The 17,509-nt window shown below is 41.1% G+C and overlaps 1 protein-coding gene across 2 annotated transcripts; it reads right to left on the reverse strand.

Annotated features, from left to right (window-relative positions):
- Positions 1–265: 265 nt before the first annotated feature.
- LOC145446498 (uncharacterized) lies at positions 266–16,515 on the reverse strand. 2 transcript variants are annotated; one of them, XM_080324813.1, is made up of 12 exons: positions 16,155–16,515; positions 15,722–15,910; positions 12,356–12,494; positions 6,618–6,791; positions 6,426–6,548; positions 5,522–5,664; positions 5,237–5,450; positions 4,970–5,110; positions 4,754–4,861; positions 2,662–2,966; positions 1,830–2,007; positions 266–1,770 (listed from the first exon to the last, which is right to left on the reverse strand). In XM_080324813.1, the coding sequence occupies exons 1-12, from the start codon at positions 16,196–16,198 to the stop codon at positions 988–990; spliced, it is 2,541 nt and encodes an 846-aa protein (XP_080180939.1). In that variant the 5' UTR covers positions 16,199–16,515; the 3' UTR covers positions 266–987. The 2 variants fall into 2 exon arrangements, with proteins under 2 accessions (XP_080180939.1, XP_080180938.1); XM_080324812.1 differs by having other exon boundaries at positions 15,722–16,515.
- Positions 16,516–17,509: the final 994 nt, after the last annotated feature.

The raw sequence follows: 17,509 nt of genomic DNA on the forward strand, positions 1-17,509 counted from the left end.
TTCTCTATACGTGGTGTAGTTACTAAATTTAGGACTCCTCAGTTTAATATGGTACGGCAGTGCAATAATGACTGTAACATATTGTTCTTCAGTAACAGCCGGACATAGTAATTTCGTCTTTTCGTGGACAACACGATATACGACTTTCCGTAAAAAGAAGTGTATCTGTAGCGGTTCGGTTTATTAATGGCCCAATGGTACAAATGAATATTAGGAATCCCACGACAGCTGCCAACCTACTCTTGAAAGGCCACTCAAAAGACGCTTCTTCAATAAATACTAATTTATTGATCAGGAAAACTTGTTTCATACATTTCATCACCACATTTGGGACGTATATCAGAGTATTTTGAGCACCTGTGATCGACCTATATCAAGTTTGAATCGACACCGTAAGTATCGGTCAGTGTGTAACAGGATTGCCAATATGAGATGTAGGCATTTGTAGGCTGTGTCAAAATATTTTGAAAACTGCTCTGGCATAACGAAACCAGGCTACACAATACACACAGCCTATAGTAGTAACAGCGAGGGAGATGCAAGACAATACCGTGTCCGGATATATAGATCGGATGAAGAGTGAGCCAAGTACTGAAGTTGGCTGTAAGAGTCCCGAAGATGGACACGCGAAAGAGAGAGTGAATGAAGAGTGGGAGTGCGCGTGAAAGAGGAGTCCCCGCCATGAAAAAACAACAACAACACTGAACTTTATCAAATGCACTGCCGTACCGCACAAGGCCTAAACAGGCGATAAGCGGCGCTGTCATTGTCGTGTGTTAACGGCGTTAATAATAATAATAAGAAGAAGAAGAATATACCAAAAATCGTTTTAAAACCTGTTTCTGAAGCAAAATTGTATTAAAACCATATGGCGTAACGGAATGTGAGTCTAACCATGGACTGGACAAGTTTTACCAGTAGGCCTATACTGATACAAACTGATTGTATCAATGGAATAGATGTAATTGAAGAAGAAACGCAACCCTTTCACGAAGATGTCGTCGTTTTTATTATGTACGTTGTGCCGTTAGTGGACAAATCACCGCAATGACTTACGACCATGTTCCCAGTTGAACCGTTCACGAAGTTGTCCCCGATGGCACATCGGAGGTTCGCGGCAGCATACGCAAAATTGTCATGAGTCGATTCCGCAACCGAACAGTGGTCTACGTCATCGAATCGATAGTCCATGCTTTTAAAATCGGATGACAAATCCATGTAGTCATCAAAACTTATGGACTTGGAATTCATTGTTGACAAGCCAAACGAATTTTGTAAATTGATGGTTCCATTTGAAATATCTGTACTTGAAACATAGTCTGACTTGTTTTCGATAGTGTCTCGTTCTTTTTGTGTACTGGGAATAGTAAAGTAATAATCCGTGCCAAGAACAGACGAATCAACATTTTGACATTTCAAGTTATTTGAGGTTTTTGCGGAATCTCCGTGTTCACCATTGCTATCCTTAGCCTCCCATGTTGTTAATCCAACGTCTTTAATCTTGAGTAGAGTAGATATTGGAAGATAGTCACTTTTACTGCCGCCGCCATCGGAAGAATAACATTCGGAATCTGTCTCAATGTTATCATCAGGATGGCGAGTTTGTACGCTGCAATTATTTCCAGGACTTGGTGATTGTCTCAAACCTTCTTCGAAAGTGTTCGACGTTGATGCTGAGGTTAGGCTTCTTTCCATATCGTCACTTGGGGTAGAAGTGCGTGTAACGCACAATCCGGAGTCCCCGGGTCGTTGCATCTTGCGTAACTCATTCTGCAATTTGTGTAAGCTTTCAAATGAATAAGTCGCGAAATCGAATGATAATACTTTACCAGGTAAGGTACTACTGCCTCGTTGGAATATTGACTTGATAGGATTCTGTTCACGACCTCGGGGCCGCCGAACTTGTAAAAAGACTCGCAATTACCATTGGAACAAATATGTTTCAGAGCGATGGTGCAGTTGTGAAGAATGTGTTGGATGAACTTCGCAGAATGATCGATGCCGACTCTACAAAGTTGAAATACACGTTGAAATATACGCTAGCGCTTCCGCACACGTTTCTACATCGTTAATAAACGCTTGACGTTCCATAGGCTGAAGCATCCAGAATTTGACTTTTTATGTGACACTGAACGTAGGCTATATAAAAACGTATATGTATTGCAAGACGTATGGCATTACGGATGTACAACAAATTAGCTGCAGTTCTGAAGCATGCAAAGCGACCTTCGCGTAAGAGTGTATCAGAAAAATTCCATGACATTGTTCCCATGACCATAAGGAAATCCGCCAGGATCTAGAACTTGTCTAACGGGAATTCTATCCCAGCCTGTGGGTTTCTATTATACTTCTCACAAACATATTGACAATTGACGGGTAGCACGGTTATTTTACCAGTGGGAACGAATTTGACCCACAATGACATGAATTTGATGAGGCGTAAAATCCAACATGATATAACTTTATTATATTATACAATCCAGATTGGTTTGAGCGATAATGACATCCATCTTTATGATTATAGTGATCGCGCAAGCAACGTTTCTAGAATTTCTGTCCTCCAAACGTATTCGTAGTGGATTCATGATCACTGAAACAAATCTATAGCGATATGGAAAATTCATAATCTCTTCCAAGGAGATCGATATAATCAATACATACGCTCCATTCAGAACGCCCGTTGAACTTGATAATTTCACGCTCAAGCAGTTTGTCGATAGGTTTGGAAGGGATCCTTTGGAATTCCTCCACGGCGATGTGTCGTACAGCTTCGAGTCTGTGTTCATGAGCGTGCAGTCCGATATGAATGGAATTTCCTTCCTGTGCGTCAACGACAGACGCCCGGCTTTTACCAGCGACTCGCAACTTGTAGACCTGGCACCGGACGAGTCTACCAAGAGTCCCGACGCGTATGGCTCGTTGTTTTCTTTCGCCTTTTCGTATCTCTGATGAGTGTGGTCTAAGATCTTCGAAAAGTAAAACCACGAGTTACAAAGAGCTTACGCTCGAGTCATTTTGGTGTTGCTGTAAATATCATTAGGGCAGCCAGAAGACTAGAAACTCCGGTTACCGACATAGAGGGAGCAAACGGTAGTATTGTCCTAAATTGTTAGCTTGCTATATTGAACGTTGCGAGGTCGTTTTGCTGAATACATACGCAATACATTACCACCAGCGGGGTCGCTTTATTTTCTGAATATACTTGTCGTCTAGCAAACCACCTGCGGAATGTTGGCAAACTATGATCCGAATATAGCTAGTGGCTGGGCTATGTACACAGGGCTGAAACAGCACTGCCTCACCCCCCCCCCCCATAGGGTAATAAACCAACACGATTTCAAATTGGTATTTCTTTGCTGCCAAATTATTTTTCCCCGCGGGATGTCATTTGTCTTGGGGTTCAGATTGTCAGGACATGAACATTCGGCACCATCCATTTAGCCGCCATGGAGAATTAAACATATATGCATATTGCATATCTATCGAAGTTTTAGGTGAGCATAAGGGCAGTCCTTTTCGGCCAAGGGTTTTTCGCTGCCGATCGTTCTGGAACTTTTCTGAGTCACATGTTACAAGTTACATGGCCTAAAACTTCGTATGTCTTGGTGCGTCGTAGCGCGAAATTAAAAAAAAAGTTGCATAAATTCTAAAAAAAATACACTATAATTTATGTAAAATCACGAAATAATTTTGGACCCACATCGAGCTCGGGCCGCCCCCAATTGGGGGGTTTGGCGTGTGGCAGTTAAGGTCCTGTATGTACCAGTACATCAATTAACGAGATATAATTGATGGATATAAAAATACACATTATACGTGAAAACCCTGTCCATTCCTATATAGATTGTGATGGGATTTAATTGCATTTTCGTGCTATACTGTGCGCATGCACGTGGACCATTTAGCAACGGGAACTAGTTTTAGTCATGGATCTCGGAAATATGTGATAATGCTAGGTTCTTACTCATGCTAGCAACGTCAAAGACGCCAGTAGCGGGTATTCAGTAATTGCAGGATGATAGGAAGACGAAACTTGAGGTTTGTGCATATCTACTCATTGAAAGTAATAATGATAAAGATAATTCGGAGGTGCTCAACAACTAGACATTGTGACCTATAGCCTAAGGCCAGCGTAGACGATGGCTTATACTGACAGGCGCTGCTGAATATTCATGAGTTATTTTCGTAGTGATGCGTTAATTCGGAAATGATCAGCCATACTTAAAACAATATTTAGCTTTGGTGGAGTTGATTAGTGTGGAATCCACTGTGGATCAATAGGATAGGATTCTGGTTCTGAAACACCTGAAATAAAATCATTGGCTCCAATGCTCTTTCGTATTCAAAGTAAGGATGCGCTTCGCAAGTAATTACGAAATTTTCGCGGTATTCACGACACCATAAACAAAACGAATATGAGAGCGCATTTTAATCCAAACTTGATTAAAATCCGAAATTACTTGGCGTTGTAAAACTTTTTGCATACACAACTGACGGTAATCCGTTGTTTGTTTACGATGTTCTGGTGGCTGTTTTGAGCTGGATCCGCCAATTCGTTCGCTTTCAGACTATTGGCCACACTTTGTGCTCTATGCCAGCATAAACATAAAACCGCAAATAATTCAAATATAACGATATATAGGTCACGTTCTCAGGTAACTGCTCAGTTTAAGATGACCTAAGCAATGATTTAAATCGTGCAAAAGTGAGCAACGAAATAACCGATTCTATCAAGTAATTATGTGAAGCCTACCTCCAACAACCGTTCGATCACAGGTGGGTTCAGCAGCTTCTGCTTCGAAAATTGACACTTTGCAAGCATTGCTATGACCATCATTGTCAAGTGTCTCGTTTTGGGGTCCTGCAACGTTTGGAATTCAAACAATGTCAGAAAATCGTACTTGTGCATTGTCAATAGGCACATAAACATGCATATGTGCAATGCGAAGTGTACGTATGTAAGCTATACCTTGCTTTCATAATCGTCCAGTTTGCTTATTAGCGTTTTCACACAGTCCGATAGTATTTCATTCGTCTGACGGCTGGATTTGCCCAATCTGGTCGATATCCTCCATATTCCGCTAATGACTCGTAACGTTGAATGATATATCTGAAAATTATAATCACAGTCATCAACGTCACTGAGCATTCATTCTAAAGTCGTTATTACGGTACAGCTATACTTAGCAGTCTGTCTCGCATAGGGACGAAATTGTTGTTTGTGAAATTCCCTTACCGTCGTGACGCTGGTAGCGGTTTCTCTGTTGATGATCTTAATCGCGGTGGTGGCCAAAGAGGGAAGTTGGGTGTACAGTGAGTGGTCGAATTGCAATTCCGAATGCTTCGCTCTGTTGCTTGGTGACGGCGATTTCGTGGAATTGAGTAATTTCGCGGCCCGACTAACGATCAAGTTTAATATTTCTATCGTATGTGACAGCACAGATTCGTCCCTATAATGAAATTTGCATGTGTGATTGAGAGCATGCATAAGAGAAACAAACACAAAAAGTTAGTGTCCTACTCAGTTTGGTCGGCAACTGCGCAAAGCTCATCGGCGCGAGTCGACAAAACGATGCAAGATTTCATTTCCGTTCGGCAAAGATGATACAGTGCTTCATAAAACACCGCCTCGCGATTTTTCAGGAACAGAGGGATCGCGCTTGCCTGCAAGCAGATACGCGTATGTTTCACTTGATTGCGACGCAAATACACAACCATCAGGCCAATATCGAAAGATGACAGCAAGCGATCGTTCTGCAGCATATATTATCCTAACTGTAAACGAAAACGGCTGTTCCGCCGATTTCCAAAGATCATGTGAATGACACTTTCTGGTACAGAATTACAATGCGTGAACAGCAGCCAAATACAGCAATTGGCATTGAGGTGGAGTGGATTATGTTTTCCTGTACCATCCCCGGAAAGCGCAACAAGGTGGTACACGAAGGCCTACACAGTATCCAGTATAGCCTACGCGCTACACCCCGGAGATATATCTCCATAAGGATTATCGTATTTGATTCCGATATCACCTATCAGAATGGGCATGAAGTTAAATTTTGGTACCAGGGGGTGTTGTTCACTTGATTTGAGAATAAGGGGTCTTTGTGGCCGAAAACTAAATCTGGATCTTGATAAAATTTAACCAACAAGATACTAAGATTATGATGGGACATATGGCTCCGGTCACATCTTCATGGGTGACATCGGCAAATTCTTAGACAGTGCGCAAACAGGCAAAGCAATAAGTGATTTGTATTGCAATTAGTATTATGGCCATATATCGTCACACGGCATGATTCCGTTCATGTTCTCAGCGAACCTATCATGAAAGTTTGTGTTCAAACGAATCAGCTTCGCGCCATACCCATTATATATTATATATACAAATACATACATAAGGTCTATCATGGGGCAATACTTACTTTTCTGAGACATTTCGCGACGACGTCGGTATGAGATATCTTGGAGAAATGACGAAGTATTCCCCGCATTATAGTTTCTTTCAGCAACACACTTACGCTAGAGTCCACATATAACAGGATTACCTAAACCAATTTGGTGTAATCGCGTTTTAGCCGTGTCTTAATTGAAACAGCCATATTGTTTTTAAGTACCTTGAACGATTCCGTCAGCATGTCTTCGAAAAGAGCCTGAACTCCATTTACTGCGTGTTGGTGTGACTTCAAAGCTTGACCGACGTCTTCAGTGAAAATCATCCTGTTCCGGGTGTCTATGTAATCTGATGTGCTACCAATAGATGCCATTTGTCTTTGGACCGATTGTACATCCTATAGAAATAGCAGCTTCGGATATATCAGTTCCATCACGATATCGGCGGTATCATAATATAGTTCCCATTGATATACACATATTGATACCATTTACAGTATGGGTGGCCAACCTTTTCGGCCAAAGGGCCACATAAAATTGACGAAGCATTGCGCGGGCCACTAGCCGCGCGACGCGCGAATTTTCTTTCGAAGTCTATGGGTCAATAATGTTGTTACTTGAGTATCGCGAGTCTGCTGTATATCGCTGGGCTCAGTTCGCAAGGAACAGGACTATTTGGTGCCAGGACATATCGATATCGAAAGCTTCGGCAACATGCGTCACTCATTTTGTGCCTAGGTTTCATCGTCGACGGTCTTTCTGCGAGTGCAAACGCAAGGACGCATGTTGGACCAGGGCTTTGGAGCAGCCGTTAATTTGCATTGCTCCAGCTCCGGAGCTTTCTTCTATCATACATTAGCTCCGGTGCCAGCTCCGGAGCCGCATTATTACCACTGCTCCGGCTCCAGCTCCGGCTCCGGCTCTGAAAACTATCGAAGGTTTCTGTCTATATCAGGGGCGGGCAGCCCGCAGCCTACGGGCCATATGTGGCCCGCGAGAAGGTTTTGAGTAGCCTGCGAGCTAATTTCCCATTATATTATCGAAATTCTGTTATATTATCGAAATTTAATTGCTCAGATTGTGAACTTGCAAGGCCAACCAAAAATATGGTGAGTCTGGCCGCGACACTTGGGATGTTGATGACTAAAATATCAGTTTCGACGCATTGGCAGATCCAGGCTCCAGTCACATTTTTAGTAAATCGTCGTACATTACAATAAACTAAATAGCAGTAAAATTTTTCTTCACGCTTCGCGTTTTTAATTGTCACACGATTTCTTTCTTTATAGCCTACCCCCACCCATGGCCTACTAAAAACCGATTGTAGGCCATGCCCCACCTGAAAATGAAAAAACGCCTTATTTAGCCGATTGAGTCTAACTATATTCGTAATTACGAGAGAAAGTATTTTCGCGTTTGCGCTCGCAGAAAGATCGTCGGCGATGAAATGTAGGCACAAAATGTTTGTCGTATATTATCGGAAATCTTCGATATCGATATGTCCAGATGCCGAATAATCCTGTGCTTGCAAACTGGGCCCAGCGGGCGGTATACAGTCGACCCGCAATATATACACAAGTAATAATATATATTACCTTTGAAAATTTTACGCGCATGGCGCGGCTAGTGGGCAGCGCACTCGTTCGTCAATTTCATGTGGCCTTTAGCCGAGAAGGTTGGCCACTCCTTGTGTATATAGATTACTAATTTACCCGTAGGTTAGATATCTATAGTAATCCAGAGTCTGTAAGCCGTCAGTAACATCGGATGCAGCTACTAAGACATAGGTGCCGCCGTACCGGCTTGTGACTACATAATGATTACTTGTCAATGGTCGATAACATCATGGTTGCACTAGAACGCACTTTACTTCGTGCCATTGCTGTGTACAGCATTAAAATTATGATGCGGCGTTTTATTACTGGCACTGTACTCGTTAACATTAAGCCACGCAGTTCAATTCAATTTTTAAATGTGCGATTATTATGCAACTGTAACTGTAGCAAGAGCAATATGAGCGGATATAACGACGTGATCAAAAGAAATTCGATTTGTACCAAATGGCCAATGATTTGACGTTCGATATTGGTGCACTAGTTACCAGTCCATCCGTTGTCGATCAAGTTTATCTGAATATATTATTTTCCGGGTGAAACAAATCGAATAATCGAATTAAACACTGTGTCATGCACATTGCGCCATGCCCATAACGAATTAAACTATGCAGTATGCACATTGCACATTTACAAGTCACAGTGCGCGATAATCCCGAAATACTAGAGTATCAAGCAGACATCAAGAATGAATTAACGAAACAGATGATTACAAATTGGAAATCGCGTATCAAATCAGTAATTTGTCTCCAACATAAAATACCATGGGGTTTTGGGCTACTCTTCTGTCATCCCCTATTTACACTCGAAAATCCTTACTGGAGTGAATGACGATGATGCGCAGTATAGTGAATTTCAATTAGCATTCATAATTGCATACTCAATAACACTGTCCAATTTCGCGGCCCGATTAAAGAACTATCACGAAAGTACGAGTATTTGCTCATCCGACTCATAGCAAAGATAAGATGGAATTTCTCGGCTCGTGCTCGTCATATCGACATGTGCAACGAGATCACGTTTTTATCCTCTCTCCCATTTCGCGTAATACAAAGTGATCATTATTTTCGAACCGTATGCAATTGACCAACAAGGTTGTGCTGATGATGAAATTGCGGGTATGCCGAATACCCACAATATTCACAGGCATATTTCGCATACCGGGGTTCGGCACTCATGTATGAAAATTGAACATTGAACATATGACTGCTCTGCTGTTAAATCCCCAGGAGCATGGTTAGTCGGAAAAGGTAGCGCCAAAGAGGAAGAGATTCTTAATTTCGCGAAGGCCTGCTGTTGAATTATGTGAAATTAGCAGATATGGTTGTTGTATATATGTAATAGCATCTTATGAAATACGTCGGAGCCGGAGCTACCCCTCAGATAACTGGCTCCAGCTCCGGCTCCGGCTGAATTTTATATAGAGCTCCGGCTCCGGCTCCAGCTCCGGTAAAAATGCACGGATCCGGGGCTCCGGCTCCGGGCTCCGGCCCCAAAGCCCTGTGTTGGACGACACTTTATCTCGTAATTGTGAATATAGTTAGACTCAATCTGGTACATTAGGCGTTATTTTTTCATTTCCAGGAGGTGGTAGCAATATCAAAAGCAAGAAATCGAGTGACAACATACTGCGCGAAGCGTGAAGAAAATTTTTGCTTGAGGTAAATCTACCGCCAAATATTCTACTTTATTGTAATGTACGAAGATACACCAAAATGTGACTGTCCCGTGGATCTGAAAATGCGTCGGAACTGATATTTTAGTCACATAACACCCCAAACGTTGCGGCCAGACTAATCGAAGTTTTGCTTGGCCTTGCAAGTTCACAATCTGGGCAATTCATTTTTGATATTATAACTAATTTCGAAAATTACCTCGCGGGCCACGCTTTAGTCGCCACTGATTTATAGGAATGATGGTTCAATGCGATGGCTTAACGGATTTATCATTCATAAATTTTTATCATTATCATGGTTGCATTAAGCGAAATTAAAAACCATAGCTTCCCGTGTAACGTACGCTATGGATGGTTGCATATGGAAATATTTACTTGGTGATATTGCGAATTATTGTTATTCCATTAATGTTGTATAGGGTTCAATGTATTTCATCATTACTAAGTATATATAATACTATACTTGCAGTTCATGATGATGGTAATAAAGATTCCTTCATATTCAAGACCCTACCTCGATTACTCCACTTATGGAGAATAAGGGAAGAGAAATGAATATATAAAAGTAACTGAACCAACCAATTACCAACTTGCCTGTCATTAGTGATGAAAGTAGTCACTAAAAACGTTCCGGCCACAAATGAGCATTTTAACACTAAATTCCTCCTTTAATGTACCTTTAGTGCTCTTAGCTGTATGAAAAGGCATAAAACAGCATGGAAAATCCTGTGTGCGTCGGTCTGACAGCAAGGGCGTAGCCAGAAAAAATATTTGGGAGGGGCGAAAAATTCGATGACGTAAATGACCCCCCCCCCCCCTTAAAGATAAGTAGCCTATAAAAGATAGGTAACAACGATGGTCTTGGGTTCTTATTGGATGATTAACACAACATCTGGGTCGATCGTTATACATATATTCCACTCACAGGCGTAAAGTGATGTGATAATATGATGATTGTGGAAATATCGGGTGTCATCACTTTCGCGCCAAGCCCGAAAATTTCTCATGGTTAATGAATTAAATTGATTCTTATATTGTTACTCGCATATTCCGAATACGTTTTAATTATCAGATTTACCGGTGGGCTGATATAAGTGGTGTCATCGAACATTCAGGGGGCATTCAATTATACATCTTGAACTATATCGTTCATCCCACACGGCAAGACTATTTATGAATTTCTAGAGGATGGGCGCCGGGCGGGACAGTTGTCATTTATTGCTGTTACTTCATAGCTTGCGGAGAATGCTGTCACCATTCAAAAGATCGCTAACACGCAGGGTCGTACCCACGTAGCCAGAAAAAAAAAACATTTTTTAAGGGGGGGTATTTTTAATGAGTTTAGGGGAGCTCCCCCGTGGGAACACCTCGCAGAACCGTATATCTTTCCATTACCCATTTTCATCACTACCCTTTTATACATACGATTCTTAGACGCACACACGCACATGCACTGCACACACATCAGTGTGAATCAGTGCGAATTTCTAGCCTAGTCGCGCCGCCGAGCGTAAATATTTTTGAATAAATGAAAGAATTTGATCAATAATATTGGTGCGTATATGAGCAAGTGGTCTCCATTATTATTAATTACGTCGTTGAAGCACGGTTATTTAGTAACCTCTGGTAAAGATTGACGCTACTTTAAAGACTGGAATCGCTGATACATACCAAACCAAATTTAAAAAACTCGTTTGATCAGAGTCGTGCGATTCCAAATTAGCCCTTTTAAACGGGAGGTGGCGATATTTTCCTGTGTCAAACGCATTTATGCCGAAGGGGTCTGATTGCAGGGACAGGATCATTAGGCGCCAGCCATTTAAGCACCCGAAAATCTATATCGAAGGCTTCGGAATACATGCGTCGGTGTTATGGCCGTCAATCATTTTGGAAGAGCACTTTGCGGAGTCGCGTGTAGCATACTCTATATGTGCTCGTGTGTCCCGGAACGGAAATTGCCGTAACTAACGGTCCCCAACCCCATACTGAACTGACACCCCTAGACTGAATCAACTCAGCTACCTAGGGCTACTCTATATAGAGAGTGTATCTACTGGTCCTGTTGTATTCTCATAATTGAGAATACAGTTAAATTCAACTATGGGTATTTAAGGAAGAATTTATTTTTCGAGATACCGATAATAAAATCAATACATGCATGGACACTATAGTTTATAGATTTATAAATCGCGCGGAGCGCGAAGACAATTTTTAGGTTACATTCATCTGCCCCAAAATATTGTAATATTTATTGATTTTACGAAAATTTTACGAAAATTTGGGAGGGGCGATCACCCTTTTCGCCCCTCGCTGGCTACGCCAGTGTCTGACAGCTCACTTGTCAGATGGAACACGCTGAAAGAATTTTTACGCTTCAGTGAACCCAGTAGAAGAGTAATTTGAATAGTCATAATGTAAGGATCTTACGCCGTTATTACGCTCCATATTTTTCGCTAACCCATTGACACGGAGCGACTATTCGGAGGGGCTTAGCAGTTCAATCGGTCACGGGGCTACATCTAGCGAGTCGATACTATCATTCGACCCATATGTCAAACATATGCGATTGCCAGGCCTATCTGAAAATCCAGGTGGCCGCTTGTATCTAATTAAAGTTCCATCGAATGATTATGCATGCAGCATGACAAGGCAGAATCGAAAAACAGTGACATACCGATTCTAGTCTCGTTAGAATTTCCTGAGGGATGTACTGCCTCATGTATTCCGAAAAGTATTCGTGGCACTCGTGGATCACTTCACGCATTCTTTGCAGTTGGGTATAGACCTCTGACGCATTGCTCAGAAGAATTATCCTGCAATGTAAATTCTGGTAATATTCAAAGTGTGGGATTTGATGTCGTTTGTGCGTGGATGTCTCGCATTCAAATTATGAGGAATAAGTAGGAATAATTTCATGCCCCACATTTTCGAAGACACTGCCTCCATAATCTCTAGGTGTAAACCTGATCAAGTGGACTGAGAGAAAAATTAAAAAGTTATAGATCTACATCTAAATAACAATACACTCGACCTATGAACTTCGACATATTTCCATTGTTCTAAAATTAAATAACAAGATAGCTATATATAACTCACTAGACTAGAGTGTCGCAAAGCAAATACGCCGAAGAGTAGGCCTATCGTCAGCACCGGACAGTAATTTCAGTGGTAGGAGTTTACCGGAGATTTGAAGAAATACAATGAGAATACTATGATTGACAGATACATAGATATACTACGTGTTTAAGACAGCCGATATATTGTATACAGATCTAAAAATTTTTATTACGGCAATACGAGGCTCGGGTTGATTGTCAGATGAACTGAAATGCGACATAGATATATGTTAGAGTCGATATCAACTTATGGTCGGCCGAACACACGTTCGCACTAGATGGCATCTCGTTATCAACAGGTGGGTATACCACTAACATGTATAATACAAATTAACATAATTAAGTTAAGGAGCTGTTTGAAAAACAGTAACCTAATTTTCAACATCCGTTCACGTCATTTCTAGCCTCATGACGTAACTCACCGTTAGAATTTCCTAATTGATACCATGCTTTCGTTGGTAATGATAACTTTGCTTCTCATTTTATGCCATGTATCGATTATTACTAAGCAATCATTCATTTACAATAGGTTTATTTCACTGGCCAACTCCTATATCACGAAACTTCGTATTAAAGTCTTGGCATTGGCCTCGGCAGCTGGTGCAAAGGTTGGGTTTCGGTTTCCATGTTGGTCTATCTATATCTGTGGTTCTCCAACTGTGGTACGCGTACCACTAGTGATATCCGCGAGACTTTTTCAGGTGGAACGCGAGCGGATCGGCAATTTTTAATTGTATTTGTTAGTCTACAATTTGCTGTCCTTTGCGGCAAACCACTATAAATAAACACGATGCACAATTACTTCAGTTGTGCAGCATTTTCACGATGGTATCATTGAGCCACATCGGATTCACAGAGAAACAAGGATCCGGTGATATTGGCTAGCTTGGCTACTAGGGCTAATATACTAATGCAGTGGTTCTTAACCGGTCTTCCACGGAACACCGGGGATTCCGCGAGCGGGTCTCAGGGGTTTCACAGGAGTTCAGGACACGCAAACCTCATGCATATGACTTGTCATGAGATGACACGCCATTATTGGTTGCAGGCAATTAGGCCAGATTAGTAGCCTAGTCAAAGCATGGCCGTTGTTGTGCTATGTCGTGTGCAATGGCGTATTCGCAGGGGAGGTTGGGATTCGAAGTCGAAGCCCAGGCTTTATGAAATACCAATTCGATCTCAGATATTTATAAGCTCATTTGTAATCAAGCAATTGGTACCAACTCTTGAGTTTCAACCAAAAAATAGGATAACGGTTAAGCTTCGCATTTCTGAACTGGTATCTGAAATGTAACATTATATTCTTTTCATTTTGTGCGGAAATCATATTATAAATGTTTGTTGTTTTAGCACTCTGTTGATGCACAGTTCATTCTGTGCACCAGCGATCTATAGTAATGTATTAGATGTGTAGTTAGATGTGTTCCGCGAAGGCTTGCGGGTTAGTAAAGGTTAAGAACCACTGTGCTAATGCCGCATCAGTGTAGCAAGGAAGATAGTTTTTTCCTGCTATCTCGTTAGTATACTAATGCATCAGTGCAGCAAGGTCGATATGTATTAACCATGTTGAAACGGGATTTTAATCCAGAACACGTAAAGTATGGAATCGTTGTAATCGAATGCGGAGGAGAATGTTTTCTACCGTGCGTGGTTTGCATGAAAAATGTTTTTACCGCGACCATGAAGCCCAGCCCGTGAAAATGGCACCTCGTTTCAAAAAAATGCGTCAAAGAATAATTGAGATCCCTTGACTCGGCGTGTTAGTGCGAGGAAGGGCTTTAGGCCATTAAATGACCATGGCCATCAAATGGCCGAGATCAACCAATTGAGCCTCGGCAATAGACAATTGACATATTCTCCCATGTGCTATGGATAATGTTATACCCTGCATAGACAATGTTGTCTACATGAAACGGTTGTATCTAGCAAATTAAATCGGCTTATCATACTACCCATTGGTGCTACGATGTATTAACAACGCCAATTACTAATAATACTGGTATTTTTGACTAAAATAAGTCATTTGGTATCTAGGTGGTACGCGGTGTAGTAAGAAACCAAATGAGTGGTACGCGACAGGAAATAGTTTTAGAAACATTGATCTATATGACCGGTAAACCAGTTAATTGACTGTCTGGAATAGACGGTTTTCGTGATACGAGGGCGGACAATATTTTTGTTTTCGAAAATATATGGCATTTTGTCGTGGAATAGTGCATTAGACTTTCTTTAAATGAGACATATATTCATCATATTACAATATTTCTTATCCCAATGCCAAAGCCATTCATTTAGGAAAAACGTAGTAAACAAAATTAAAGAGTAAATGTGAAATGAGCAAGATAAAATGTTCGGATAAAATTGTGCGATAACTAGTACTTTCACTTGTATTTTACAGATCCAAAGGGGCATTAATAGTGAAGTAAAATATAATCTGGCATTTCTTATGCAGGTTGACGAACTAATTGATCATTTATTTTTTTTAGCAAAAGCTTGTCACTTGTCTCGTGTGTGTGTGTGTGTGTGTGGACAATCGACATATAGGAAACATTTTTCAGACAAGTTCACTCCATTGCCTCGAAGAATTACTTACTCCGAGAACAGTGTTACTAAGATCCAGCGCATCCCGACGCGAAGCTGGGAAGGGGGTACATTGCTGGGCTGCTATAGGGTTTGAGAGCAACAGGAATCGATTGATCAATAAATCGGCAAGGTCACGCTTTGCGTTCATATTTCAATCTTTTCATTTGACGTATAGCCTGTTTATTGGGATTCTCTAGTCGTATATGCGACAAACATCCCCATACCCGTATACTGATTTCTTACGTATTTTAATGCTCTATTTGTGCTAAATATTGTTCAATAACCTGCTATATCCATTAAAGCCTCGTAATTAATTCTCATCAGCATATAATACTACTCACGAATTAAGCTTTCCTGCGAGTTTGCTGAAGTTCTTATATCCAACCATAAGACTATCCAACAAGTGGCGTGTGATGTGAATGATGCTGAATCTGGACCGGTTTCTCATAATTCCCGACGACTGCAGAAAATTGTGAGGCTCCGCTTTCGTTGATAATTTGAGGTGAGTCAACCAATGATGAATGGGGTTTCTGAACAAAAGAATGACTAGTTTTGCATTCGTTATGTTAGATTTGCGTAAGTGGTGAGATTGCATTTCACAACTAAAATCATTAGTATTCAAGTTCGATGGTGGTGGTCGCATCGGAGAATTTTAACCATGATATTAAGATCATCGCATAACTTCATAAGCAAATCTGCTTGTTTCAGCCTTTTTCCAGTTGCGTCGTTGTCGCAGGCTTAAAAAAGTCAAATTAGAGTCCTACATTTCCTTACTTGATGCTCAAAGCATAATTTTTCTTTAATATTCTCGCTGGCATCTCAACGCTCGTAATCCCCCAATTCTGAATGCACGGGACGCTAAGCACTATCAGTCACATACATAAAAAGATCGCACGCCATTCTATTCAAACAACGTGAAAAATTAAGGTTCTATCACACACACAGTTACTTGCTAGTCTTTAACAATACTTATAATACATTGTTACACTTCGATATCGAACGGCCTGTATGAAAATATGTTCTACTCAGCCCTCTCTATTCCCACAACGCAAATAGCTTTATCGCCCGGCCGAAAGCAATCGACGCCTCGACACTATGTTTCTCGCGAAATCTCATCCTGCAATCTGACAATTTATGAGCGATAAATGAAACTCTTGTGATATGCTTGAGACAAGTAAAAGCTGTAATTAGACTCCAATGTAATTGGAGGGAGAGAGAGGAAAAGTGTTTCTCGTACGCTCATTTCCATTGTACGAAATAACTGAGCGTGATATTCGTCTCGCCAAATAGGATTAATTCCGCCATAGAAGTCGAAGAAATTACAAAACTCAACTGCTTAATCCACAGACGGATGATACTGATTAATAATCTTCCAATGCAACGAGCGGCATATTCGTGATACTACAAGCTCCTGATCAGTCGCTTGAAAGATTGTAGATCGAAAAAACGACTATTTCATTCTATTTCTGAGGCTCATAGAAGGCACGTTGGCCTATGGTGCTATTTGATCAAGCGGGAGAAAGTCAGCGGTTCCCATAGAAAGTATATGGTAAGTAATTCAGTATTCAAAAGTAACTGATCAAGGCGCATAAGCCACCCATTTATAATTCATTAAAACCAATAAAATTGCGATCTCAATTTCGATTGATTCTATATTTTGAATCGCGAAGCCCGTATCCGAATTTCTTGATTTGATTGGAATGGGCTCATCGCACTGCGTAACTTCGCAGAAGCGCTCGTTTCTTCACGTTAATACTTTCGGAGTCACGTCGTCGCGTAACCACTAATTTCGGATTACATCGTCGCCAACACCGCTATCCTTTGCTGGCTTTAATTGGATTTGATCTTAAGGTGGATTTTCAAATTTTCCTGTCGATAATTTCTACAATGACAAGTACAGCACGCGATACATCAAAACAACTTCTAGAGTGGACTGTATCTGAAGTCAAGGAGTTTCCGTGGTAAGCCAGCGATTCCGTCATCACGCAAGATTCTCTTCGAAAGACCTGATATATTTCCGACTGGTCAACAAGTGACGTAGATGTGCAAGTTGATTTCATATCGTAAAAAAAGTATTGCTTTCGAAAACTGCTCGCTCAAGGCTACTGTTATTGCATGGCATTTAATTC

Source organism: Botryllus schlosseri, chromosome 9 (genome assembly GCF_051294905.1).
Source record: "Botryllus schlosseri isolate E-star chromosome 9, Bs_hap1, whole genome shotgun sequence".
NCBI lineage: Eukaryota > Metazoa > Chordata > Ascidiacea > Stolidobranchia > Styelidae > Botryllus > Botryllus schlosseri.